This window comes from Entelurus aequoreus, linkage group LG20, assembly GCF_033978785.1.
Source record: "Entelurus aequoreus isolate RoL-2023_Sb linkage group LG20, RoL_Eaeq_v1.1, whole genome shotgun sequence".
NCBI lineage: Eukaryota > Metazoa > Chordata > Actinopteri > Syngnathiformes > Syngnathidae > Entelurus > Entelurus aequoreus.
Genome location: NC_084750.1, coordinates 11,641,175 through 11,656,174, shown reverse-complemented (window position 1 = coordinate 11,656,174; position 15,000 = coordinate 11,641,175). Strand labels below are relative to the sequence as shown.

The 15,000-nt window shown below is 42.3% G+C and overlaps 1 protein-coding gene across 1 annotated transcript in view; it reads left to right on the top strand.

Annotated features, from left to right (window-relative positions):
• Positions 1–15,000, top strand: part of thsd7aa (thrombospondin, type I, domain containing 7Aa) — a 256,727-nt gene that overhangs the window by 191,450 nt on the left and 50,277 nt on the right. Inside the window, exons 15-17 of the mRNA XM_062029375.1 lie at positions 5,788–5,966; positions 6,061–6,066; positions 6,133–6,266. Coding sequence (XP_061885359.1) covers positions 5,788–5,966; positions 6,061–6,066; positions 6,133–6,266 — 319 coding nt within the window. The remainder of the gene's footprint in view (positions 1–5,787; positions 5,967–6,060; positions 6,067–6,132; positions 6,267–15,000) is intronic.

The window sequence follows — 15,000 nt, the reverse complement described above, 5'->3', positions numbered from 1 at the left end:
ACCTAAGAGTCAATCTTCAGTGATAAAACTACTCAAGTATTCTCAGGACTTTTAGTTGATCGGAACTGGACTGTTTGGTTTTTTATTGAAGATGTTTGGTCTCTCAGCCGAGTAGACTTCATCACTTCATGCTCACAGGCTTAGATTGGTCTCATCAAGTCTTAGACTTAGATTGGTCAGATCTAGTCTTAGACTTAGATTGGTCTCATCTAGTCTTAGACTTAGATTGGTCACATCTAGTCTTAGACTTAGATTGTTACATCTAGTCTTAGACTTAGATTGGTCTCATCAAGTCTTAGACTTAGATTGGGTCACATCTAGTCTTAGACTTAGATTGGTCACATCTAGTCTTAGACTTAGATTGGTCACATCTAGTCTTAGACTTAGATTGGTCAGATCTAGTCTTAGACTTAGATTGGTCACATCTAGTCTTAGACTTATATTGGTCACATCTAGTCTTAGACTTAGATTGGTCACATCTAGTCTTAGACTTAGATTGGTCACATCTAGTCTTAGACTTAGATTGGTCACATCTAGTCTTAGACTTAGATTGGTCACATCTAGTCTTAGACTTAGATTGGTCACATCTAGTCTTAGGCTTAGATTGGTCACATCTAGTCTTAGACTTAGATTGGTCACATCTAGTCTTAGACTTAGATTGGTCTCATCAAGTCTTAGACTTAGATTGGTCACATCTAGTCTTAGACTTAGATTGGTCTCATCAAGTCTTAGACTTAGATTGGTCTCATCAAGTCTTAGACTTAGATTGGTCACATCTAGTCTTAGACTTAGATTGGTCACATTTAGTCTTAGACTTAGATTGGTCACATCTAGTCTTAGACTTAGATTGGTCACATCTAGTCTTAGACTTAGATTGGTCACATCTAGTCTTAGACTTAGATTGGTCTCATCAAGTCTTAGACTTAGATTGGTCACATCTAGTCTTAGACTTAGATTGGTCTCATCTAGTCTTAGACTTAGATTGTTACATCTAGTCTTAGACTTAGATTGGTCACATCTAGTCTTAGACTTAGATTGGTCACATCTAGTCTTAGACTTAGATTGGTCACATCTAGTCTTAGACTTAGATTGGTCACATCTAGTCTTAGACTTAGATTGGTCACATCTAGTCTTAGACTTAGATTGGTCTCATCAAGTCTTAGACTTAGATTGGTCACATCTAGTCTTAGACTTAGATTGGTCACATCAAGTCTTAGACTTAGATTGGTCACATCTAGTCTTAGACTTAGATTGGTCACATCTAGTCTTAGACTTAGATTGGTCTCATCAAGTCTTAGACTTAGATTGTTCAGGTCTAGTCTCAGACTTAGATTGGTCACATCTAGTCTTAGACTTAGATTGGTCTCATCAAGTCTTAGACTTAGATTGGTCTCATCAAGTCTTAGACTTAGATTGGTCACATCAAGTCTTAGACTTAGATTGGTCTCATCAAGTCTTAGACTTAGATTGGTCACATCAAGTCTTAGACTTAGATTGGTCTCATCAAGTCTTAGACTTAGATTGGTCACATCAAGTCTTAGACTTAGATTGGTCTCATCAAGTCTTAGACTTAGATTGGTCACATCAAGTCTTAGACTTAGATTGGTCTCATCAAGTCTTAGACTTAGATTGGTCACATCTAGTCTTAGACTTAGATTGGTCACATCTAGTCTTAGACTGAGATTTTTCAGGTCTAGTCTCAGACTTAGATTGGTCAGGTCTAGTCTCAGACTTAGATTTGGTCAGGTCTGGTCTCAGACTTGGATTGGTCAGGTCTTGTCTAAGATTTAGATTGGTCAGGTCTTGTCTAAAACTTAGATTGGTGAGGTCTTGTCTAAGACTTAGATTGGTGAGGTCTTGTCTATAAGACTTAGATTTGTCAGGTCTTGTCTCAGATTTAGATTGGTCACATCTAGTCTCAGACTTAGATTGGTCACATCTAGTTTCAGACTTAGATTGGTCAGATCTCGTCTAAGACTTTGATTGGTGAGGTCTTGTCTAAGACTTAGATTGGTGAGGTCTTGTCTAAGACTTAGATTGGTCTGGTCTTGTCTCAGACTTAGATTGGTCACATCTAGTTTTAGACTTAGATTGGTCAGATCTAGTTTCAGACTTAGATTGATCAGATCTAGTCTAAGACTTAGATTGGTCAGATCTATTCCCAGACTTAGATTGGTCAGATCTAGTCTTAGACTTGGATTGGTCACATCTAGTCTTAGACTTAGATTTTTCAGGTCTTGTCTCAGACTTAGATTGGTCAGATCTAGTCTCAGACTTAGATTGGTCAGGTCTAGTCTCAGACTTAGATTTGGTCAGGTCTGGTCTCAGACTTGGATTGGTCAGGTCTTGTCTCAGACTTGGATTGGTCAGGTCTTGTCTCAGACTTGGATTAGTCAGGTCTTGTCTAAGATTTAGATTGGTCAGGTCTTGTCTAAGACTTAGATTGGTGAGGTCTTGTCTAAGACTTAGATTGGTCTGGTCTTGTCTCAGACTCAGATTGGTCACATCTAGTCTCAGACTTAGATTGGTCACATCTAGTTTAAGACTTAGATTGGTCACATCTAGTTTCAGACTTAGATTGATCAGATCTAGTCTAAGACTTAGATTGGTGAGGTCTTGTCTAAGACTTAGATTGGTGAGGTCTTGTCTAAGACTTAGATTGGTCAGGTCTTGTCTCAGACTTAGATTGGTCACATCTAGTTTCAGACTTAGATTGGTCAGATATAGTTTCAGACTTATATTGATCAGATCTAGTCTAAGACTTAGATTGGTCAGATCTATTCCCAGACTTAGATTGGTCAGATCTAGTCTTGGACTTAGATTGGTCACATCTAGTCTCAGATTTAGATTGGTCACATCTAGTCTCAGACTTAGATTGGTCAGAGCTAGTCTCAGACTTAGATTGGTCAGAGGTAGTCTCAGACTTAGATTGGTCAGATAAAGTCTCAAACATAGATTGGTCAGTACTAGTCGCAGACTTAAATTGGTCAGATGTAGTCTCCGACTTTGATTGGTCAGATGTATTTTCCAACTTAGATTGGTCACATCTAGTCTTAGACTTAGATTGGTCAGATAAAATCTCAAACATAGATTGGTCAGTACTAGTCCCAGACTTAAATTGGTCAGATGTAGTCTCCGACTTTGATTGGTCAGATGTATTGTCCGACTTAGATTGGTCACATCTAGTCTTAGACTTAGATTGGTCAGATCTCATCTCAGACTTAGATTGGTCAGGTCTAGTCTGACTTAGATTGGTCAGATCTAGTCTTAGTTTGGTCAGATAATGTCTCAGTCTTAGATTGGTCAGATAAAGTCTCAAACTTAAATTGGTCAGATCTAGTCCCAGACTTAAATTGGTCAGATGTAGTCCCAGACTTTGATTGGTCAGATGTAGTCTCCGACTTTGATTGGTCAGATGTAGTCCCTGACTTTGATTGGTCAGATGTAGTCTCCGACTTTGATTGGTCAGAGTAGTCTCCGACTTTCATTGGTCCGATCTTGTCTCCGACTTGGATTTGTCCGATCTCATCTCCGGTTTGGATTTGTCCGATCTCGTCTCAGACTTGGATTGGTCCGAGATGTAGTCTCCGACTTATATTGGTCAGATGTATTTTCCGACTTAGATTGGTCACATCTAGTCTTAGACTTAGATTGGTCAGATCTCATCTCAGACTTAGAATGGTCAGGTCTAGTCTGACTTAGATTGGTCAGATCTAGTCTTAGTTTGGTCAGATAATGTCTCAGTCTTAGATTGGTCAGATAAAGTCTCAAACTTAAATTGGTCAGATCTAGTCCCAGACTTTGATTGGTCAGATGTAGTCTCTGACTTTGATTGGTCAGATGTAGTCTCCGACTTTGATTGGTCAGATGTAGTCTCCGACTTTCATTGGTCCGATCTTGTCTAAGACTTGGATTTGTCCGATCTCGTCTCAGACTTGGATTGGTCCGATCTCGTCTCAGACTTGGATTTGTCCGATCTCGTCTCAGACTTGGATTGGTCCGATCTCGTCTCAGACTTGGATTGGTCCGATCTCGTCTCAGGCTTAGATTGGTCCGATCTCGTCTCAGGCTTAGATTGGTCCGATCTCGTCTCAGGCTTAGATTGGTCCGATCTCGTCTCGGGCTTAGATTGGTCCGATCTCGTCTCGGGCTTGGATTGGTCCGATCTCGTCTCGGGCTTAGATTGGTCCGATCTCGTCTCAGGCTTCGATTGGTTCGATCTCGTCTCAGGCTTCGATTGGTCCGATCTCGTCTCGGGCTTAGATTGGTCCGATCTCGTCTCGGGCTTAGATTGGTCCGATCTCGTCTCAGGCTTAGATTGGTCCGATCTCGTCTCAGGCTTAGATTGGTCCGATCTCGTCTCCGGCGTTAGATTGGTCAGATTTAGTCTAATCCGAAATTTCACCAGAAATTACGAAAGTGCCACCGGGGTTTGAACCAAAAAGCAAAAAAAAACCACATGAAAACTAGAGGGCAACATCAAGAACACAAAAGGACAAACAGGAGCACGGAGCATGGTTATGAATACATGTAGATATATGAATACATGTAGATATATGAATATGTGTAGATATATGAATACGTGTAGATGTATGAATATGTGTAGATATATGAATATGTGTAGATATATGAATACGTGTAGATATATTAATACATGTAGCTATATGAATATGTGTAGATATATGAATACGTGTAGATATATGAATACGTGTAGATATATGAATACATGTAGATGTATGAATTTGTGTAGATATATGAATTTGTGTAGATATATGAATACATGTAGATGTATGAATACATGTAGATATATGAATACATGTAGATATATGAATACATGTAGATATATGAATATGTGTAGATATATGAATTTGTGTAGATATATGAATACGTGTAGATGTATGAATACGTGTAGATATATGAATACGTGTAGATGTATGAATTTGTGTAGATATATGAATTTGTGTAGATATATGAATACATGTCGATATATGAATATGTGTAGGTATATGAATACGTGTAGATGTATGAATTTGTGTAGATATATGAATTTGTGTAGATATATGAATACATGCAGATATATGAATACATGTAGATGTATGAATACATGTAGATATATGAATACATGTAGATATATGAATACGTGTAGATGTATGAATACGTGTAGATATATGAATTTGTGTAGATATATGAATACGTGTAGATGTATGAATACGTGTAGATATATGAATACGTGTAGATGTATGAATGCATGTAGATATATTAATTTTTGTAGATATATGAATACATGTCGATATATGAATATGTGTAGATATATGAATACGTGTAGATGTATGAATTTGTGTAGATATATGAATTTGTGTAGATATATGAATACATGTAGATATATGAATACGTGTAGATGTATGCATTTTTTGTAGATATATGAATACATGTCGATATATGAATATGTGTAGATATATGAATACGTGTAGATGTATGAATTTGTGTAGATATATGAATACGTGTAGATATATGAATACATGTAGATGTATGAATATGTGTAGATATATGAATTTGTGTAGATATATGAATATGTGTAGATGTATGAATACGTGTAGATATATGAATACGTGTAGATATATGAATTTTTGTAGATATATGAATACATGTCGATATATGAATACATGTAGATGTATGAATACATGTAGATGTATAAATATGTGTAGATGTATGAATACGTGTAGATACAGTATATGAATACACATAGATAGGGTTTGCAGTGGTAAACACACAGATTGTGACTTTTAGGTTACATCGAAGAAGCTTGCATCATTCCTTGTCCGTCCGACTGCAAACTCAGCGAGTGGTCCAACTGGTCCAGGTGCAGCAAGTCGTGTGGCAGTGGGGTCAAAGTGCGCTCCAAGTGGCTGAGGGAAAAGCCCTACAACAGCGGGAGGCCGTGTCCTAAACTGGACCATGTCAACCAGGTGGGACATCAAATATCAAACATCAAATATCTTGTCAATGACCCTGGTCTTATTTCAACTCATGCTCTCGTCCTTGGGGGAACTCCAACTGCAGGCCCAAGTAAGTGTTGAATGTTCCCGCACTTCTGTAGTGTAGTACTGAAGATGTGGTGTTTGCTGACTTTAGGTGTATGAAGTGGTGCCTTGCCTCAGTGACTGTGGGCAGCATGTGTGGCTGGCAGAGCCGTGGAGTGTGTGGAAAGTCAGCCACTCGGACTTGAACAACAACTGTGGTGAAGGCGTTCAGACCAGAAAAGTCCGGTAAGTTCACTCTTGTCAGATTTTCTGTCCCAGGCTGTAATGATGTGCGATACCACTGATTTTATTTCCGATCCGAGACCATGCAAAATTCCGGCTGGTATCAGGGATACCGGTCCGATACTTTGTGCAAATTTGCCTGAAGTGTCTGCTAAAAATTTTAAAAGTTGTTTATTTTCAAATGATAACATATCTATCTATAAAACTGTGAAAATGTAAGAAAAAAAAGAGTAAAAAATCGGAATTGAATGAGAAAAAGATTTAAACTCATAATTAATAATAATATACTTAGTCACCTATAAAACTAATTGTGTCTTTAAATATATATATCTGTATTTAGCTTTTAATATATATATATATATATATATATATATATATATAATATATATATATATATATATATATATATATATATATATATATATATATATATATATATATATATATATATATATATATATATATATATATATATATATATAATATATATATATATATATATATATACTATAGGGAAAAAAACACAGGCTGTTTAATCCCTACAAGCCTGTTTCACAGGTTTCCCTGCTCTTCATAGGATTTATATATATATATATATATTTTTTTTTTTTAATATATATATATATATATTTTTTTTTTAATAAATATATATATATATGTGTCAGGTGTATTTATAACGACATGGCTTCCCACACTTGAAAAGGAAGGACTCGATGAGGCTCAGGATTTCACTCGTATTTCAGTTTATTAACTGGAATCTTGGAAGGTGAAAAACCTTTAAACACACAAGAATAAAAGCTTTTAAATAAAATACAGCATTTTGCAACAAACAAAGTAAGTACATTAACTCAGGTATTTTATAAAGGTAAGTACATTTTTAACATTAATTAATACACATTAACCAGCATTTCACTTAACTTAATTAACTTAGATTAATAAGGTAAATTAGGCATTAAATAAACAGAAATATAGTTCACATGTTAGAACCATCTACTTTTAAAGCAACGTGGTTTACCTTAAGTTTTAGCCTAAATTATTTTATACAGACTTTAGACATGAATTTCTACAACAAGTTTAACTTGACACTTCTCTATTAATTCATATGAAATCAAGCATTTTAAACCAATATTACTGTAGTTTTTAACATAGACACTTTTAACAGAAATACTATTTTTATACATGAATTAAATGTTTTACTTTGCCTTTTAATAAAGCAAAATCCACTCTCTATATTAATATACTTCAAATTACATTTACAAGGCTTTAAGCGCCCTAATTGCCCATTTCTTGTCTCTACAAGTAAAACAAATATTTGTGGTGAATAAGATAAAGAAAAGAAACAAAATAAGCACCAATTGTACCTTATTTAACAGTTCAATTATCTAAATAAACATTCTTCTGAAGTTGAGCTCTGCCATCAATCACAGCGCATAAACTTCAACAGTCGGATCATGATTAAACAGTCCAGTGGAAAGAGGTGAGCTCACCGGTAGTCCGTTTGGTTTGAGTCCTTTTTCCCATGCGTTTGTGAAGTGCTTTCGTGGTTTTAGTGATCGTCTCTGTCTCTGCTGCTCTCAGCTCCGTCCTGCACACTGAATGAAACGGGTGCATTTGTTTGCTTTGTCCTGTCTGCGCCGCTCATCAGGCTGATTGCGCTCACCTGCTGGAGAGCGCACCTGGTGAGGCGCGCCGCGGAGCAGCGCTTCTGCTGTGACGCGCATGCAGCGCTTCTGCTGTGACACGCATGCAGCGCTTCTGCTGTGACACGCATGCAGCGCTTCTGCTGTGACGCGCATGCAGCAGCACAGCCGCTGTCACACACACACCTTCAGCCGCACCTCCAGGCAGATCGCCGCAACACCTCCCACTCGATCTTTGCAGTGTAACCTGGAAAGATCGCACCTCTCAGGCGAGCTGGTCTCCCCTGACCTGATCCTCCGCCGGGATGAGGACGACAAGGCGTCGGACGTCTCGATGCAGTATGGTGCCCTGGAAGTCCTTCTCCTTAGACCTGGACTCTTTAACGACAGGGTTTGGAGTCTTCACCTGAACGCACCCACTTGGAGAGACTTTCACGTGGACATCTCGGACAATGCCTTTGGGATCTGCGTTCACACTGACAACTCTTGCTAGCTTGAACTGACCCCTCAGTGCATTTTGGTCGCAGAGCCACACTATGTCTCCAATGGCAGCATTTCTTTCAGCAGTATGCCATTTACTGCGGATGAACAGGTTTGGACCTGCGAGTTGGCTCCAGGACTTCCAAAAGTAGCTGACTTGCATTTGAATCTCTTGCAGCCTTTTGAAGGGGTAAGTTGTGTAGTCGAATGTTTTGAAATCTCCACTTTGTGTGGCTCGACCAAGCAACAGGGTGTTTGGAGTGATGTATTGGATGCCGTCCTCACGGCACTGGACTCTAGCGTCGATAGGCCTTTCGTTGGCAAGGTTGGCGGCCAGCTTGAGTACAGTCAGGAATTCACTGAAGGCAAGGCCTTCTCCTCTACCAAGGCTTTGTAGAGCTCTTTTGGTGATCTTGACAGCAGCTTCGGCGGCACCGTTTCGGTGAGGTGAATCGGCTGGAAGGATTCTCCACATCCAGTCGGTCCCATTCCTGGCAGCATATTCTTCTAGTGATCCTTTGTTTTGTCGTCTCAGGTAACTGTACATCTCTTCAAGGACAGGTTTTGCTCCAATAAAGTTCGTACCTGGATCGGACCAGATCTTCTGAGGATGGCCTCGGACAGAAGTGAACCTCTGGTAAGCAAGTAGAAAGCTCTCCGTTGTTAGCGTGTTTGCCAGTTCGACATGGATGGCTCGGCTGGACATGCAGCAGAAGAGCACGCCCCATACTTTCATGCTCACCCTCCTCTTGACATCATCCTTCACTTGGTACGGTCCGAACAGGTCGACAGATGTGAATTGAAATGGTGCAGCCGGATTCGATCTCTCCTCAGGCAAGTTTCCCATTATTTGCTGGCAGGTCTTTGCTTTTGCTTTCTTGCACACGACACACTTGTCAACAACTTTTTGGGCAATAATTCTTCCTTTGATGACCCATGCTTTCTTTCGCATCCGCAGTGTAGTTCCTGCCACTCCTTCATGTCCCTCACTGTGTGCTTCCCGGGCTAGGAGGGTGGAGATCCAGGCCTGGAACGGTAGCAGGGGAACAGCTCTGTGGTCTTCTCTGAAGGTCTGGATCCTGCCACCACACATCAGGAGTCCGCTTGTTTGGTCCTTGTAAACAACCAGTCTGTCTGTTGTTGTGTTTGGAAAGTGTACGCCCTCCTGTGCTGCCAAGCATAGGTCTCTGAACACATCTTCTCTTTCGTTCACAGTGATGACACCAGATGAAGGTACTGCCTCCCACTTTTCTTTATCGCCGGGGCACAGGAATTTCTTTACTGCTCTCCAAGTCCATACTATTGTCCCGACCAGCCGTCTTAGATTGCTGAAGCGCCTTTCGTCCAGTAGCTTTTGGACTGCTGCTGCTGCAGGTGGTCTTCTGAATCTGGACTCTGTTTCTTGGACTCTTTTTGGGTCCTGTGCTTTCTGTTGACTTCGGGTGAGTACGGCGACAAATGTTTTCTTCTGTATTTTTGTGATATTGTCTCTTGCTTGTGCGGCGACGTCTTTGGCTGATTTCTTCGGCCACTCACTTTCAGGAAGTCGAAGGAACTTTGGACCTGACTGCCACTCGGATTCCTCAGTTAAGTCATTTGGACTGGCCCCTCTGGTTATGATATCTGCAATGTTCTCGGGCCCTGGAATCCACCACCAGTCTTGGACATTTGTGCTGCTTTGGATCTCGCCGACTCGGTTGGCAAAGAAGGTCTGGTAACCATAACTCTCCCGCTGGATTGCGCCTAGGACGGTCTGACTGTCGACGAGATGGTACCACTTCTCAACATCGATTCGGCAGTGTCTCTGGAAGTAGTTCTTCAACCGGGCGGCAAAGACTGCTCCACACATCTCCGCCTTCACAGGGTCACCCTTGTGGTCGAGAGGGGTCAGCTTGGCCTTAGATTCAACTAGCCTCACAACAACACCATGGCTGCAGCTCCAGCGTAGGTACAGCACAGCGCCATATGCGTGCTCACTGCCATCAGAGAAGGTGATGCCACTTGGTTTTGCACGTGGATTTGGTGGTGTCAGGGGTCTGGTGAATCTGAGTTGGCTCAGCTCTGCATAGTCTTCTAGGAGCTTTATGGCATCTTCTCTGAGTCCTTTGGACAAGGCGGCATCCCAGGTGTCTTCTATGCAGTACATGACTTTTGCTTCTTGAAAAGCTCTTCGGATGAGGATGGCTCCCTTCTGCTTTGCAGGAGCCACGAGGCCGAGTGGATCATAGAGACCAGAGACTTGGCTCAACAGTTCTCTTCTGGTGAATGGATCTGGGGTTTGTCTTCTTACTTCATCTCTCAGTAAGTCCTGACCAAGGCGCATTTTCCTCTTCTTCTTGGAGAAGTTCACTGCAACCATGACATGTAGTGTGTCATCCTCAATGGTGTAACCAAGGCCGAGGGCTTTGTTATCCTCTTCAGTGAGCTGGTTTGGCAGGATCATGGTCTTTGACTCCATCTTCTCACCTCTCGGCCCTTTCCTCCCACTTTGATCGGAGTAGACCCAGGGCTTCATGATGAATCCTCCAGCTTTAAGGATCTGTTCGATGTTGGATGTGAGGAGTTTGAGGTGCTGGAGGTTGTTGTGAGAGGTCAGGATATCATCCACATATGCATCTTCCTCTATCACACGTTTCTCTTCTTTGAAGTGTTTGAATGAAGGCAAGTTGGCGGTCTCTCTCATGGCGACTTGGGCTATGCAACCAGCAGGTTTGTCTCCCATGTTGACCCTTGTTATGGCGAAGTCTTCTATTTCAGCCTTTTCAGTGTCACGCCACAGGAACCTGTGCAGGTGGACCTCTCTCTCTTCCAACCAGACAGAGTTGTACATCTTGCGGATGTCACCGAGGGCAGCAAAGACACCAGCTCGGAACCTCAGTAGGACAGCTCTGATTGGGTTCAGGACGTCAGGACCTTTGATTAGTATGTCGTTCAAACTCAGGCCTCTGTACTTCTGGCTGCTGTTCCATACTAGCCTCACTGGGGTGGAGACTGAATGTGGATTTGGTGCAATCAGGTGACTTATGTACCACACTGGCCCAGTCCAACTCTGCAGAACCTCTTTGGATAGCTTCACTGCAGCTTTGCGATGAAGCATTTCATGGACTTGTGACATGTAGGCTGTCTTCAACTCCGGTTCCTTTGCCAGCTGCTTCTCTGTCCTGAGGAATGTGGCTTCAACCGCTCTCCTGTTGTTGGGTAGAGATGCTGGATCTTCTGTCCAGGGATACTTGGCATGCCAGTGGGGATCAGGGCTGTGATGGTCTCCATTCACATACATCAACCCGTTCTTCACTATCTCCATCTCTCTTTCTTCAGCCAGTGTCATTTCTTTTCCCCCGGGTTGGCAATTCCCACAGCGACATCCTCCACATCTTGGCTCACAAGCAGCTCCAATACTTTCCCACTTCCACCACTTCAGAAAGTCTCTGCTGCTAGTGGCTGTATTGGACTGGGTGTGGGGCTTGTCGGGAGACTGGCAGGAGATTGGATCTCTACAGATGAGTTCACTGTATTTGACTGCTGCAGTTCTCATGGATCTTGCGAAGTGTGTCTTTGATGTGTGGGCCATTAAGGTGACTTCTTCAAAGAGGTCCGGGTGTGTGCCTCCGATCGTCTTGCCGAGGGGGCCGTCCCAGAGCACAAGGTTGCCAACAGAACGAACCTTCTGGGGTACTAGCTGGCCTTCCTTGTGGCTGATCAGGAGTTGCACCTCTTTGGGTCTAGCAAGGTCTCTTAGGGGAACATCTGGGAAGATTTTCTGTAGCTTAATAGCTGGAACATGTCTGTGAAACTCTGCAATCTTATCAAGGCCATAGCAGATTAGTTGATGTGACCTGAGGGTCCCTCTCGGAGTGTTGACCCGAATCTTGAGGAGGTAGCGCTTAGTTGCAACAGACACCTTCATCCCTCCAACGCCGTAAACCACCAGTGTCACATCTTCACCTCTCAGGTTCAACTTGCTGGCGGCTCTATGTGTTATATAGTTCGTGTCTGATGCCAGGTCGATGAGGGTCCCAATTCTCTGTCCATCGTTGGCAGTGACATCAAAGAGCATCAGGATCACTGGATACTCATGCAAGCCATTTTCCTCTAGAAGACCTCTTTCAACTGCTGTGGTGTTGTATGCTCTGGATGTGACGTTGCAGAAGGTGTCTCGACACTGCTGCGCCAGCTCAGGGGTAAGCCTGGATAGGAAGTCTTTTTGAGCTTCGGTGTATCTTTTCCCCTCAGCTCTCACTGGACTGGATTTAGGTGTTCTTTGGGACCGGGGTCTGGCAACTGGACAGAGAAGGTAATGGTGTTGGTCTTTGCACTCTGGGTTCCCGCACAGATACGTGGTGTTTCTGCAGGGGTCGCTGCTGTGGACCTCGAGACATCTCTTGCAGGCACCGAGCTGTTGTGCTGCATCCCTCTTCTCCGATGGCTTTAGGTTGATCCTAAACCTTCTGCAGAAATAGAGTCTTCTTCTGTGCTTTGGGTCACCACAAATGATGCAGCCTGCTGTTTCACTGCTGGACTTGGCTGACTTTGTTCTGGCATACTTGATGAGCTTAGTCTGCTCCTTGGCGGGTTCAAAGACGTTGCTCAGTTGATCTAGTTGCTCATATATAGATTCTTGGGACCTTAGGAATGTGATGAGCTTGTCGAAGCGGTTCTGGGGGTTAACAGTGTTTCCTCTGTCAGCAGCATAGGTGAGCCAGTCTTTCTTCAGAGTTTCTGGGAGTTTGCTCTCGATGGATCTAATCACCAGTGGGTTCTTTAAGGCGTCTGCATTATCCAGTTCGTTTAGATCATAAAGGGCCTTTTCCACAGTTTGGATGAGCTCTACGATTTTCCTTGGATGGCCGCTCCTGGCTGATGGTCTTGCTTGTAGCTCTTCTATGATCTCAAGAGCAATGCTGGCTTGGTTCCCAAACCGGTTTTCCAGGACTCTGAAGACCTCATCTGCTGAGCTGTACGTTGACAGACGTAGTTCCCTGGCCACCTTTTCATCAAGGCTATCCAGTAGTTGGAATTTCTTAACCTCTGAAGATCCGGTTGGTTCACCTTGCTTCTGCAGAGCCTCCCATTCCTTCCTCCATCTGTAGTAGTTTCGCTGGTTGCCGGCAAACTTTGGTAAGGCTGTGGCCTTTAGCTTTATCGCTGCCACTGGAGCTGAGCTGCGGGCTGAGATGGGCTGGGGTCCAGCGTCTTTCTTTATACTTGCTGCTTGGATGAGGGGGGCCTTCTGTGACACCAGCTTGGGAAGGACCACCTCGAGCTCTCTTAAACGGTAATCAAAGTCCTTTTTCTCGGCAAGCGGAGCCCAGTGGTTCCAGTTCTGGTGCGCTTCCTTTGCCTTGTCCACCAACTTCTGTAGGTGGGTCAGCATGAACTCACAAGCCTCCAGAGTTGTGTCTGGCTGGAAGGAGACGTTCCTGAATTCGGCCTCTGCAACTTGTAGAGCCAGGGAAAGTTCCTTTTCTCCATATGTGGTCCAGAGCGTCTCTCGGATTAGGAGTTTGACTTCTTTCGTCTTCTGCTCACATTCTTTCTCCGTCTTTGCTATGTCGGCTTTCTGGGGGTCGCTCAGCTCCTCAGCGTCTGCCATGTAAGCGGCTTCCACTTCTTCGTTTGCCTCGAAGACACGAGAGCTCTCTAGCATCAGCTTCTTGAAGTTCTCCTGTAACTCCTCCTTAGACATCTCTATGTAGGTTCTCGTAATGTTGTTGGCAAGGCGGGAGAACTGTCTCTTAGCTGTGGCCCTCTCCACTTTCAGTTCATCTGTTGGCTTTGGATCAGCCATCTTGCTCTCTTTGGCTGACAGACAGCAGTCTTTGTCCTCCAGGCCCCAGGTGGAGTGTCCTCCCTCTCGGTGGTGGCCGCAAGTGGAGTCTTTTGCTGGTCACAGGCGGTTTTTCACTGTCAGGTGTATTTATAACGACATGGCTTCCCACACTTGAAAAGGAAGGACTCGATGAGGCTCAGGATTTCACTCGTATTTCAGTTTATTAACTGGAATCTTGGAAGGTGAAAAACCTTTAAACACACAAGAATAAAAGCTTTTAAATAAAATACAGCATTTTGCAACAAACAAAGTAAGTACATTAACTCAGGTATTTTATAAAGGTAAGTACATTTTTAACATTAATTAATACACATTAACCAGCATTTCACTTAACTTAATTAACTTAGATTAATAAGGTAAATTAGGCATTAAATAAACAGAAATATAGTTCACATGTTAGAACCATCTACTTTTAAAGCAACGTGGTTTACCTTAAGTTTTAGCCTAAATTATTTTATACAGACTTTAGACATGAATTTCTACAACAAGTTTAACTTGACACTTCTCTATTAATTCATATGAAATCAAGCATTTTAAACCAATATTACTGTAGTTTTTAACATAAACACTTTTAACAGAAATACTATTTTTATACATGAATTAAATGTTTTACTTTGCCTTTTAATAAAGCAAAATCCACTCTCTATATTAATATACTTCAAATTACATTTACAAGGCTTTAAGCGCCCTAATTGCCCATTTCTTGTCTCTACAAGTAAAACAAATATTTGTGGTGAATAAGATAAAGAAAAGAAACAAAATAAGCACCAATTGTACCTTATTTAAC